At 40.2% G+C, this 14201-nt stretch overlaps 1 protein-coding gene across 1 annotated transcript; it reads right to left on the bottom strand.

Moving 5' to 3' along the window:
- Positions 1-37: 37 nt before the first annotated feature.
- Positions 38-13635, bottom strand: amd1 (adenosylmethionine decarboxylase 1). The gene is made up of 9 exons (XM_044105642.1): positions 13306-13635; positions 6857-6943; positions 6596-6722; positions 5467-5569; positions 5336-5378; positions 4883-5027; positions 3896-3988; positions 3658-3813; positions 38-2042 (listed from the first exon to the last, which is right to left on the bottom strand). Exons 1-9 carry the CDS (start codon positions 13416-13418, stop codon positions 1899-1901), a joined length of 1011 nt encoding a protein of 336 aa, XP_043961577.1. The 5' UTR covers positions 13419-13635; the 3' UTR covers positions 38-1898.
- Positions 13636-14201: the final 566 nt, after the last annotated feature.

The following is a 14201-nucleotide window of genomic DNA, read 5'->3' as shown; positions in this document are numbered from 1 at the left end:
AAAATTCCACATATATGAAGACAAATGGGAGTCATTGAACAGGTAAATATCTTTTATTGAAGCATCAAGCTCATAGCACAGATATATTTAGCACATCTTGACCATCCAAAGAACAGCAAAAGAAATTAGAACAGCAAAGTGTCTCCTTCAGTACATCCTGACAGATCCAGATAACTGTACCCTCGACCCCAGAGGGGAAAATCACACCAAATTCAAGGAGTGGAGAGTCAGATATTTATTTATTCACAAGAGTTAGTCAGCTTTTTTTAAAAAAAAGAAAGAAAAAGTAATCCCTTAACTTCTGAACAAACTAGTTTGGGGAAACCGCTTTAACATTTGAACACAAAAGAGGAAATGAAAAATTGGTCCGCAGCAGAAATACAAAATGCTTTGTATAAAATGTTCTGATTATTTTACTGTAACAATGCATTGACGTCACTGTATAAAAAGAAAACAAAATGGCAATGATCCCCAAAGAGTAGCATTAAGATGTTCTTAATCCCACAGCAGCTGTAGGGAAGTCTTAAGGAAGCGTGAGGGTTAGTGAATCCCTCCAACCTGCTCCAAGAACTTCCCCGCAGCTTTAAGAGAAACTATAACTTAACTGAACCCGTGAAAATATCGTAAAGAAAATAAAACCCTTTAACATGTCAGGATGCAGCAGCATCTATGTGTGCTTCCAGCTGGAAGGTGAAGTACAAACAAAACGAGGAAGAGGTGGCACTAGGCTGTCAAGCAACACGGTACTAGAAGTCACATGCACCACAGTGTCACAGGACGTCCCCCTCAACGGACAAAAGGACCGGCCATCCAAACAAAGAAAACTGCTAGGAAGTCCTATTTTCAACTGATTCAAAAGTTAGGGGGGGAGACAATCAATCTAATAAAATGGCAGTTTAGCCAGGAGTTATATGTGGAATGATCCGGGTTCACCCTGGCATGCTCAGACTGGTGGGCCTCTATTGTGCTTTTACAGATTTCTGTATGGGGCGGAAAGAGACAGAGAGGACGGACACAGAGAGGAAAAAAAAAAAAACAACAAAAAAACGCTTTGCTGTTCAACTGAGTTAAATGTGTCTGATTCATTGAAAGCGTTTGACAGGGTAGCAGCCAGGACGGTCGGCTCCATGGTCTGCAAGGACTGGAAAACGTTTGGTCAGCAGAGGGCATTGTGACTGCGCCGGCTGCTCTCCTGGAGTCGGACATTCAGCTCAAACGAGCTCCAGGCTGTTCTCCATGGAAACAGACATTCAGACGGTGGGCCAAATCACATCAGCCCAATGAGGGCAAATTGTGAAGAAGAAAAAAGCGGATGCCAAGAAACTGAAAAATGAAGTGACGCTTTATGGCCCAGCAAAGCAGATCCACTGCAGCAGTGGATCTCTGCAACAAAAAATATTACGCAACTTTAGGGTAAACTCAAAATATCCCGACCGAATCAATAGATCTGAGAATTTGGAAGGTCAATGCGTCTCAAGTGAACGGGAAGAGAGTGGAAGACCACTGAGCCGTGAAGAGGCGGGCCAGTCTGAGCGTGCCAGGGCCCTGCTCTAGTGCGGGCGGAAGCCCTGTCTGTGGGGGATGAGGGGAGAAACCTGCAGGAAGGGACCGGTGTACTGGGCGCCGATGGACAGCCTGGAACAGAGCATGGTTAATTCCTCTACATGCACCTCAGGATCACAGCAAGAGTGAGCTAGAATATCGAGACAGCGAGAAGAGCTTTCATGCAAGAGACTTAAGTCACAGTTACGACAATGCAAACAACTCAAACTGGAGGGTAAACTCAGGGCGAGGCGGGCAGCCGCTGAGCAGACGGGGAGGGGCGAGGATGTGGCGCCCGAGCGATGGCGGCAGCTGCCACCAACTTTCTTTTTGCGCCTCTTCTTCATCCTCAACCCTCAGCTCTGCTGGTTTTGCTGGCGGTTCTTGGCGTAGCTTGTAAAGACGAAATTGTAATCGTTGAACTGAGCCAACTGGCGGTCGAGGCGCTTGTAGCCCTCGAGTTTCTGGGGGGAAGAGAAGACACTGCGACACTTGGAGCTCTGTGGAAGGAGGACAAGGGGAGGAAAAATTGAGTGAAAATATACAAAGAGCAATTATATATATACACACACACAATTGATTTATACTTGATGGACCACTAGGGGTGAGTGTAGCATTCTAAAGTGTAAGACTTCCATTAGGAAGTCAACATTTTCTTGTTCAACATCAGTTCTGGAACACATTGCCAATCCATATACCACCATGTACAGACTTCTGTAAGTTTTCTGGTATAGTAAAACCATGGCTCCTTCTGCATCAAGTTCATTCACATAAAATCTGCTCAAAATAACTGTCCATATCTACCCACGTGTCGATGGAACTACCGTTTTTATTTTGTTCTTATAGTCTGTATGGTGAGATTATTTTTTTTGTCCTCAGGTTTTGTATTATTACATGTCAAATTTCAATACTACTGTCTGTTTTAATGCTACTACAGATAGTAGCTATAACCTGGTGCAGTACATCTGTCCTTCAGTGGACAATGCATGTTGTACACTGTCCAATTTTAAATAAACTCAATCAAACCAGAACTTCCTTTTAATAATGATGGGACTGACCTGATTATATAAAGATAAAACCAGAAGTTTACACATTGTATTAATAGTGTCCACACAACATGATGCTACCACTCCCATGCTTTAGTTGGGATGGCCTTTGAGGCTTGGAAGAGTCCCACAGGTTTTCCTCTAATATGAGGATTTGATTATGTTCACGTATTTGACCGTTTCCAACCACAGGACAACCGAGCCAAATATTAAACTTTATTCTGAGTTCATAAACTATGGCAGCATTTATCTGTAACACCTTAAAAAAAAATAAAAAATTCAGGAGCAACATCTTGCTATGATGAGATGTAAAAGTCACTAAAAACAAAACGAGAAACTTATGAGATTTACATGTTGCTAAAACTAACTTTGTGGCTGGGTGATATTTTTATTCCCTTTTCTAAAGACTTCTGTGACTGAACACAATCTGGATAATATTTGTACCTCCTGATAAGGGTAATGAACAAAAAAAGGAAAAATACATTAGAAAATTTTCTTAAGTTTTTCATACTTCAAACTAGAGACTGAAAGTGAAATATAACATAAAAGCCAGTATTTAACAATTCCTCAGTTTAAGTTTGCTTTCTAGTTCTTTTTAAATTAAAGTGAAATATTTGTTTTTGAAACTTACATTTCTTTTCCCCATACTTCAAGGTAGGGAATAAAAGTAATGTTTGAATTGTACTGCATACTAAATAATTAAAAGGTTATTTCATAATTAAAATATGAATTTGTTGTTTTTAACCAGCATTTTCTCTTTCATACATTTTTTGTACAAGCTTAAGTAGGTAAAACAGCACAGGACCATTTTTTTATTTGATTTGTCATCAGACTAATCACCACCCTACTCAATTAAATAATAAATAATAATACTTTACTTTGTTTTCATTTAACCAAGCCAGTTGTGTAAGAATAAATTCTAATTTTCAACAATGACCTGTTAAGAAAAGAGCCCTAGTTTCAGTGATACATCAATGTACCTGGCTGGAAATCCAACCTGTTGGCTTTTTAATGTGCCTCCAGATGACATGAGCTGTCAACTGAAGTTAATTAAACGGACTGCACACACCTGGTTGACAAAAAGTGTAGTCACAAATTTTCCTGGCTTGAACACATCCACGACCTTCCTGATCAGATCGTCGTAGGACGTCTGGGAGAGGTTGGTCTCGAAGCTGACGTATGAGAACTCTGGCTCCGGGGTGATGTGAATGGTCCAGTAAGTTCCCTGCATCCCACAAACACAACAGCAACGTTACCGACGCTGGCTCGCGTCCGCCGGCGCAGAAGACGGCGAGGTCGCAACTCACATCAGTCTTCATTCCGTTCATTGAGTATCCACAAGGGTTGAACATTGTGGCGTCGATCACAGAACCTGGTATCAGGTCACGAATTCCACTCCTCTGAGGGGCAGAATGGGAGGAGACGGTTAGGACTGGGGATGCACCGATCCACTGTTTTCACTTATGGTACCGATATCTGTGGTTTACTTCTGGGCCATTCTGATCCCAAACAGAAAAAACTGTGCTGAAAGACTTGAAGGGTTTCTTTTAAATACGAATACATAAATGTACTGAATTACAAATTTATTCAATAACTCTGCATCAGTACAGCACATTTAAATACATAACAGCTACACAAGCTTGGTCAAACATGTAAAAACAACTTTATTCAGTCAGTGCAGGTAGAACTAAAGAAACTGGCTACCTTGGTTTAACATGTTCAGAATAAACCTAAAAAATCTTCTCAAAATGGTTCGCAATGTGCAGTTAGGAATTCTAAGTATAATGATTGAATGGATCTGCCTGTATGACTTTGGCACTGATAACCAATCTGGAATTTTTTTAAACTGGGAACAATACAAATATTAAAGAGACAATATTATGCATTTTTTAGGCCGTTTTATAGCACAATCAAGTAATTATGATACCTTTAGTTGTTACATTTATCAAATTTGACCCAAGAAATTTGAATTTAATATTTCATGCCTTGAGATCGGGTCTCTGTCTTTAAAAACTCCTCTTTCTGAAACTCCTTCAGGAAGTCATACCGTTGTTCCTACATTAACCCTTTAACGACATTTTTGCCAGTGTTACTTTGAGAAGTAGCTTGATAATGAGTTCAGCAATTGTGCAGTTCCACCAGGTGTTTGCAAATTGCTGCTGGCTAGTCTGAAGGAACTGAGTTGAGTCAAAACAAGTTGATCTTGTATAATACGGCCCCTTTAACATCAGATCAGTGCATCTCTAATCAGGACTCTTCCCCTGGTGCAGCCACTGCTGCTTCAGGTTACTTACACGAGTGACCTCACTTGCAGAAACACCGTCTTTCATGTAGAACTGGTCCATAATGGCTGGGTCGAGGTCGCTCATCAAAACTTCCAGCGTCTGATCGGCCTTCTTGTTCTCCCAGTACTCTGGCAGATCCAGGGTGAACAGGTACCTGAAGGGCAATGGAGCGGTCAGAACGATCCAGAGGGGAGGGGCTTGATGCCTCTGAATGTGCTGCCATTAAAGGAAAAAAAAGCCCCAGGGACACATCTTATCAGCCACCAGGAGGCAGTAGTCATCAGAAATGCTACAGCAACACAGCAGAGTCTACAAACTAGCTGGTTCATTTGTTCAGAGATGAACATGTGTCGTCGTTTGGGGCAGAGGAAGCTTACTCAGTTCTGTTGAATGCCTTTCTAGTGAAAGCAGCAACACTGGACATGCACTTAAGTTCCAGCCGGTCAGCTTCAGGACACTTACCAGCAGTCAGAGTTCAAACGTCCCATGCAGTAGGCTGCTCCGTCTGGAAGGAAGAGGAAATCAAGGTTTACACTGGAATCGAAGACCGTCAGAATTTTACTACGACCCTTGGTCAGATCTGCTTTACGTACTTGGGAAAATTTGGCTGAGAAAATCCACTTCCTCCTGAAAGTTTCGATGAGGGAACTCTTGGTGGGCCGGCTTCATGAAGTTCTTACGGGAATAGAAGAAATTCTGCAACAAAACACACCCAAAAGTTACCCCACGGTGAAACTGTCCACTTACTAGCCGTTTCCATAACAAATGTGCTCAAGACTTTTGATATTCTGCTAATGTTGGGAAAAAAATTATTTAAAAAATGCAATTATGATGCAATAAGTCTGCTCATGTTTTAAGTTCATAAAACTCAGCTGCAAGTTTACATAAAAGCTATGGATTTATCACGTTTCAAATGTCAAGGTCAACCTTTGATGAACTGTGATGCTCTGATAGTTCTGGTGGAGTCAGCTATGCATTATTAAAGGAGAACAGAGGCTATAAAAGAGCATGATGCAAATTAAGTGTTTCCATTAGTTTTGCAAAATACACAAATTTGAATACAGCTGAAAAATAAAAAATAAAAAATCTCATCCCAACGCAAAAAAGATTTGTTGAAAACTTTTTTTCGCGCAATTTCATGGTAAATGGAAATGCAACTACCCCCAATATTGCACAATGAATGACACACTTTATGTGACGGAGTAACAAAGAGCCACATTTTGTTAAGTGGAAGTAAAGTAGTATAGCAACAACAACAAAAAAAAAAACAAACCCTGAAAAATGTAGTTTGCATCTCGGTTCATCCCTTGTTGCTCCCACTAAATAAAATCTAGTGCCACTGACTACATCCAGGAACCGGTTTAATCAGTAATTTGAGCGCCTCAGTGCAACTAAACCCAATGCAAATAGATCTTTTCGGTTTCTGGACTTGGAGGTTTGTTAGAACAATCCCATGAAATCCTAAACTGTACAGAAAGCCAACACGGCATCACCTTGAACGCATCATGGAGGCTGAGCTTCCAGCAGGACAACATCCTTAATCAGCCACAGCTGCAAAGTTGGTCAAAATGTATTCATGTCCAGACTTTAAACAGAGAATAGCTGGCAAGTTTAAATACATTGAGGTTTGAACATTAATGAAAGCCTTGGTAAGGGTCTTCCCCAGCATACCAAACATACAGAAGTGTGAAGAGTTTCATATGAAGGCAGTGTGTGTCTAACCTCGATGGCGTCGAAGCCACAGTACTCCCTGGCGAGCTCCAGCAGAGGCACCAGTGCTTGCAGTAAGAGGGTGGTTCCACATGTCTTCAAAATGAAACGTCTCTTGGAGACAAACATGCTACTCTCACTGTGGAGCAGAGAAAAGAAGAAACTTTAATAGTAAAACCTCATTATGTACTACTGCAGCAGAGAAATCCATCAGTGAAGGTGATTGGACACCACTGAGCCAGACGATCTTTGGAGAGGACAGGCCGTTCTTACCTGAGTATATAAGCTTCCTGCTTGTCAGTCTTTGTCACACTTATGATCAAACAATGCACATTTTCCAAAAGTTTGTCCCACTCAAACCTGGAACACAGAAGAGAAGGAGGATAGATGTTAGGATTACTCTGCACAGCTTGCCAGTCCTGCGTTTGAACGCTCCAATGTTCCAACACACCTCAACCAAAACGCCTTCATAGCATGTCGGCATGTTTTACACATTCATGTCATTAACCAGTCATTTAACTCAGGTGTGTTGGAGCATCCGAACATTGCACACCCCGTCCTAAAATATGTTGTAGAAAGGGAACCTAGTGTTTGCAAGACATCCAATATCTACCAGTCGACCATTGTTAATCACTGCAGTAATTTGCAAAAATGTGCTTTTGTGTGGCCTGAAAACTCTACAATATAATAACAAATTTCAACAATATGAAATTAATAGCCAAGTAAAAAGGAGATAAACGCTGTACGCTCCTCCACAGATACTTGCTGTTCCTCCTGCCCTCCCACCAGGACTGGGGGGGAAAAAAACCAAAAAAACAAAAAACAGCTGCAGTGCAAAAAGCAGCTGCGTCACGTTTTCCAACACAGCCTTGGAAGAACAGTCTGGGCCCATTCACAGCTCGGCATCAGCCACTAGAGAAAGCTCGCGACGCTCAATGGGGACTGTACCAGCAGCAAACCCGGCCCTCAGCTGGTAACCGTTCCATCTCACACACACACCAATTCGCATCAGCACATACTTGAGTGAGTTTCTCTCTGCGGATGAGGTGAACATCTCTCATGGAGAATCTATTGTTTGTTTTTCCAGCATGAAAAAAGGGAATTTATTAGCGCAACCACAGGAATAATAATAAACCTCTATTATGTCCATTACTAGACTTAATACTGTAATGCTACTGAAGAACATTCGTCTATGGCACAATAAATCAGATCAACAACTGATCTGTAGAAGGGATGGGCAATATGGACCTAGAATTTGATTACAACATTTTGTGGTACCATTATGATAATAAAAACTCTTACACAAGGTTTCCCCCAGAAAACTTGCTAAGCCTGGTGGTTGGGGGCTAGAGCAGTCATTCATCCAGCAGCCCATTGTGTTTTCAGGTAAATGTTTAAAGTTGACAGAAATATTTCAAATATCACTTGATAATTATATGCTATTGAAAGATTGGAAGATTAATACCTGAACACTAACAATAAAGTCTCAAAAAAATGCAAACATTTTAAAAATACTTAATTAAATAAGCATTGCTTAGCCTGGGGGGAAAAACACTGGGGGAACCCTGTATTACAGGTGATTTTTGTGTTTTGTTTTTAGGATTTTTAGCATTCAAAGTATCAAACACAAATACTGTTCTTTGGAAAATGTTCCAATTTTGAATCACCTTCTTCAGGACGCCACTTGCAGCATGATTCGTACCAAACGGCACGCAGCAACTACATTTAATCACATTTTCAAATTTACTAATATTTGTGAAGGTGGAGAAAATAAATGTGAAAGTTTCCAGTAATGTTGGTTTTGTTTTTTTAACATTAATGCACATTTATCAAGACAATAAATCAAAATGTGTGTAAATGTTTCTGAATAAATGGTAAGTCGCACAATAAATGCCCACCCATAATATGTAATCAACAGGTCAATGGTTTAGAGTCTGGGTGAACACATGCAGGAACTACTCTGTTAAAAGATTCATTTGTCTCTTTCATTGCCCAACAACAACAACGTAGATCATGTTATGGTTCAAGTTAATCTACAGTACAAACAGTGACTGAGGTGTTGCAATTCCTGACGAAGAACAGTTTTATAGGAAGAGGACAAAATGTAGGATTTGTGATTGTCTGAAAAGTGGTTCTACATTTAGCTAAATCAAAATAAACAATTTTTTTTTTTTGGTTTTTTTTAAAGTCTGCATTGCTTGAGTTCAATGAGTATTGGTAAATTTGAAAATATGATTAAATGATATGATCAGGTTAGTGATATAAAAATCACACACATTAGAATGTTTTTCAAGAACAGCATTCATGTCTGTGGGCAGGCAAGTAAATAGTTCTTATTGTCACTTTTGTTATCACAATAATACCGTAAAATATTGAGATAAACTGTAACCCCCCACCGTCTGTCCATTTTTGCCAGGAAGGGGAATTGCTTGGGCTGTACAACATATATTGAAAATACATTATATTAGTGTGTGAAATATTCATATCACAAAGGCCTGTTTGGAGTACAGTGTGCTTTGGCTAATATAGTTTGAGAGTCCTGAAGTTGTATTTTTACACAAATGTAATATTTAGCCAGTAGGACAGTCTCACAGCAGCATGCTCTGACCAGACAAACACACACACACACACACATACACACTCTCTTCATAAACAGGCCAGTACATCTTCATGTGCCAGAGCTGTACATGAAGTTCTGACATGTTAGAGATACACTGATTAGAATTCTACAGTGTTCTCAAAATCTGGTCCATTCCCTACAGAACGCTGATATTTACACCAATGTTTCCAAATCCAGCATGTTTCACCAGAGATGTAGTCGGAAATCTGAAGAGGATAAAACAGAGCGACTTGATGTAGTCCACTCAGCCTTCCTGGTAACTGCTAACTGACTCACTCATCCAAAATAATAATAATAATAAAAAGATTTTTGATGAGGAAATATTCAGAATTCATTTTAAAACACCTTACTGGTACTGGAAAAAGCTCACTAAATCTTCCTGTAGTAACAATTTCTACACTGATCTGCCCCCTGTTCTGCCTGATTAAATTAAAAAAAGAAAAAAAACAAAAACTGCTCTTTAGTTTCTAGCACTCTGGTCACCAGTAGGGGGAAAAATAATTATCCAATGTCAGTCAGCAAAAGATTTCCTAGTGCGTTGCTACTATTGTTGAAGGAGCATTTAAAGATTTATTTTACAGTTTACAAAATTATACAGGACGTCAGGAAGCAAAATAAAAACTATGCTCACGTAGTCCTGTTGGCATGTAGGTGGAATCTCGGTGCACACTTATCGGCTCACTGATCAGATACCTGAGATGTTTGTGGCAAGTAAAATAATTTATTCAGTCCCAGCAGGACTTCATGACTGCTTTTGTGATTTTCTTTTTCTCGCAATCAGAAATCACTGATTTTGTGGTGGTACTTTAGAAATATTTCAAAGTAATTTTGTACGTTTTCCTCATTAAAATTCCTTTTAAAATCTACATATGGAAGAAAAAAAGAGAAAAAATGTTTTTCCATTCTTTTAAACAACTTGAATAGCTCAAATTTTGTTACTCCCATATTGATTATGGAATATAAAATCAGATAAGGCTGAAGCAGCAGAGTGGTAGAAGAAAGATATACAGAAATACCCGTAGGTGGGACTTAGTCACTTAAACTCAATGTTTTTCACCATATTTACAGAAAAATGATCTCATAATTATGCATTAGGACAAAAAAAAGTGAGCATTGCATGAATTTCCACACTTTTTTAAAATTTCTTTTATTTATGTTTAACAAGAGAACACATTTTTACACCGTTTTCTCAGCAGCTTCCCTACAGACAAATATGACTTAGGAATTCTGACTGCAGGGAGGGGAGTGGGAGAAGAGGGGCGTGAATCTTGAAGCCATTTTGACTCAATTTTCTTTCTGATCATCTCCAGCAACAGATTAAGGCTTGGAGTGGTGAAACCCAGTCAGTACCCAGTCAATATCTCAATGAATTGAGATATTCCAACAGAAGGCTGCATGCTTGTTTTGCAAAGCATTTAGATCAAACAAGTGTGACTGTCGGCTCTACAGGTCGGTGGACGGTGTTAAGGGTCGCCATTTCACACAAAAACACATGGGAGGGCTGTAGCAACATGCTTTCCTCGGCCCATTGCAACAATGTTACCAGAAACCTGAGGCAGCTCCCGTTTCTCAGCGACATGCACACCAGAGGCTATTTCAGAGCGCTCAGCGCGATCCCATTTCCTCAAAGAAAAGAACCAGGATCTACCAGGACCTGCTTGTCTTCACCCATTCAACAGGTTCACACAGACCTAAATTCAAAGTTTGACTCCACGTTGCCTTTGGGAAAGTTGCCCTGCAGTCACCAGCAGCAGAGCATAAGATCTGAGGCCTGACAGCGGAGGTAATCTGAGCAACGGCCCCGCCGGTCACTCAGATGCCCTTGTGGACTTATTTGGACACTGGCTGATGTCCAGCGGGCTTGATCCACTGACTGGGTCCCCGTAAGCCGCTAATCTGTCCTTTTGCTGTGAATTAATGCCGCTCCTCAATCGCACCACAAGCCACACACACACACACACACACTGGCATTTGTCCAATTATAGAACCTAAATTATTCCACCAATCAGACTTTTTCCAAAAACACTCATTTTTCTTTGAGACCTGAACATTTCATTTTTCTGGAGAGTAGAAAACAAAGAGGGGAATAAATGCAACACATCCAGTGAGATTGCAGGATCTTTTAATATAAAAGTAGTAATATTCCTACACCCCCTTTTATGCTTTAACATGTAGGCAACACTTTCATTTCTTTAAAATCAAAAAGTGTGTTTATAGGCTGAAAATGGTGAGAATTCCTTTTCTCTCATTCATTAGATGCAGCAAACAGTTTGAGTTGCAGACCAGCATTCACAGCTGTTCAAAACAGGCCCATTCTGATCAGAATCACTATTCTGCTCACCTGCTGTGTCTATAATCAACTTTTTTTTTTTTTTTACATAACCTTTTGAGGCACATGGAAGAAGTGAAATTTGTTGAACTGAACCAGGGCAAAGGTCAACAGTATTTTACATTCACCACATGGATCTTTGTGAAGATCCATGTGGTCATCCTATTCAAATACAGCCGAGTGCCACTGAGCAAATCAGAGTGTAGAACCCTTGAGCCAATCAGAGGGCTGGGGAGGGGAGCGTCCTCATGGCTGGAAACGTGACTCGTGCAGGGACCAGTAGGGATTTTTTTCGTTTTTTTTTGACAAAACAACAAAAGTCAATATTCGGGACTGCCGATGACTAGACAGAAACGCTTAATTCGAGACCTATACCGTACAACAAAAACTGATGACCCAATGTCTCTCTGCGCTTCCCACCTGACAGAATTCACTTGAAGAACGGAACCCAGTCAGAAACTGGGTTCCGTTTTCCAGCCTGTCCAAGAAAAGGATGCAGCTGATGAAACTGTCCAGAAGCATTTCTTAGAACGCTGAGCGCAGCAGTGGCCATGCTACAGAGTCAAACGAAGGCCGACCACATGCTTCACGCTCCCCTCCCTCCTCCTTGTTGAATGACGCATAGAGAAATAAACTCAACGACAAACGCAGCTACAGTTAAACAGCTTTATTACAAGACAAAAATGGAGTGTGCTTTATTTTTCCGCTTCTCGAATGTATCCAACCTAGTAGCCATGCAGGCAGACAGCAAAGCGACATAAGTATACTAGCAACGACACGATGCTGAAGTTGGCATCAGTTTTGTCACGTCAGTAAAGGGTTATTTCAACAGTTTTAAAGGAACCGGAACTACCTCTGATCAGATCCATCTTAATTTAGAGTCCTACTTGAAAAGTGTAATACTTTGGTCAAAGTTATACTGAGTTACTCTAAACTAAATAGATCCGTTGTACAGCACGTTATGACTTGTTTCACACTTTCACTGTATTTACCAAAAACAATCCGTTTCACTAATGTAAAATAATCTATTTGTGTTTGGACAAATTCATATTTTTCAACTTTCACAAATGACCTAAACCTAAATAAACGGAACCCAGATTCTCTAAAAAGCAGCACAATGACGCTTTAATGAATGCCGAAATTCAAAAGCTCGAATATGATACCAACTTCGGAGTCATGGACATCGGTAAAGGGTTAAGAAAATTCATCAAGCCCGCCTAATTTTGGCAGCAAAAACTGACTGACACATGTCAGTGACGGATGAATCAGCCACCTAAATGGCACAGCATTTTAAGACCCCAATAAAGGCCAACAAAATCAGCAGGACAGCGCTTAAAAGATGTTGATACTCTTCTTTTAAGAAGTCGCATGAGTTACTCAGCTAATAACCATCGCACACCTGCTAGTCTACGTATTTCTAAACACGACAGAAAATATCCATTACGAACCCTAAAACGTCAAGTAATAGAATAGGAAGAACTGATAAACTTAAAGTACGACGAATGAATGAGTCATCCTCAGAGTAGCACAGTTAAAGGGGGAGGTGACCATTTTCCAGAGTGCTGTTGGCTAACTCGCTGGTGGGGGGCTGTAAGGCCAGAAACTGCTTCGATTCTCAGCAGGCCAGATTCGGGTAAACCAATGAAAGCATCAAGGAGTCTGGTCTTTATAACATATTATTAACTACATGTCACACAATACCTGAAGTTTACGGCAATAGGGGGTAAACTTCAGTTCATGATATGACAGTGCAGATAAGAAAAAGACTCAAACCTCGGGATGGTGCGGAGGTCCCCGGTCCCTTTGGTCTCGTCCTGGCGAGAGAACCACACCTCCAGCAGCTTCTCGGTCCCCTCGAAGAAATGTGCACCGTTATCTTCCATCATGAGACAACAGACACCCAACAGAATTATTAGAACGTCAGTTACAACGTTTACAGCTTATTTAATCCTTCCTCGGTTAGTTATAATTTATTGAGGTACAGTCCTTTAAGCAATCCAGGTGTTAATTATCTTGAGTTACCGCCTTCCCTTTTGCAGAGAATACCGTAAGCGAGTGCTAGCTAATATCGCCGGCCATACTGTGTAAAGCGCTGAATGAAGTGCGTGTGTTGATTTTATACCAAAGTTCATTACGTCACAACTGCGTCGAGCCAATCTGACAGCAGGGTCACTTCTTGTGGTTTCTGATTGGTCCAAGGACACGTCACTTATGGCAGAGAAAGGTTTCCCAACGTGCCCTTCTACAGGTACTAAAAGTTACGACACAATGGGGATTTATTGTTTTCATACGACATAATACCAAAAATTGGGCATTACTATTTGATAGTTCTATGATTCTTTTTTATTTGAATTTGTATATAAACAAAGAATTTTGTTATTAAAAAAAGTTGTAAATGTTTTTTGTGCGAACTATAATGGGGAAAAGAAAAATAAATATTTTGAAATGAGCTAAAACAGTATTTTAATAAACAAATGAAATATTCTCGAAACACTATATGCATTTTTTCTAGGTCAGAAAATATTTTTTTTCATCCATGCAAAAATCATTATTAATGTTCAGCTGAAGTTTAATTGGAGTATCACATATCATTGCATACATTTAAAAGGACGTTTTATTATACCCAGTCATTTTAAATATTGACTAAGCATTAAGAAGTAATACACACA

Source organism: Gambusia affinis, linkage group LG22 (genome assembly GCF_019740435.1).
Source record: "Gambusia affinis linkage group LG22, SWU_Gaff_1.0, whole genome shotgun sequence".
Classification (NCBI taxonomy): Eukaryota; Metazoa; Chordata; class Actinopteri; order Cyprinodontiformes; family Poeciliidae; genus Gambusia; species Gambusia affinis.
This window is presented reverse-complemented; position numbering and strand designations above follow the sequence as displayed.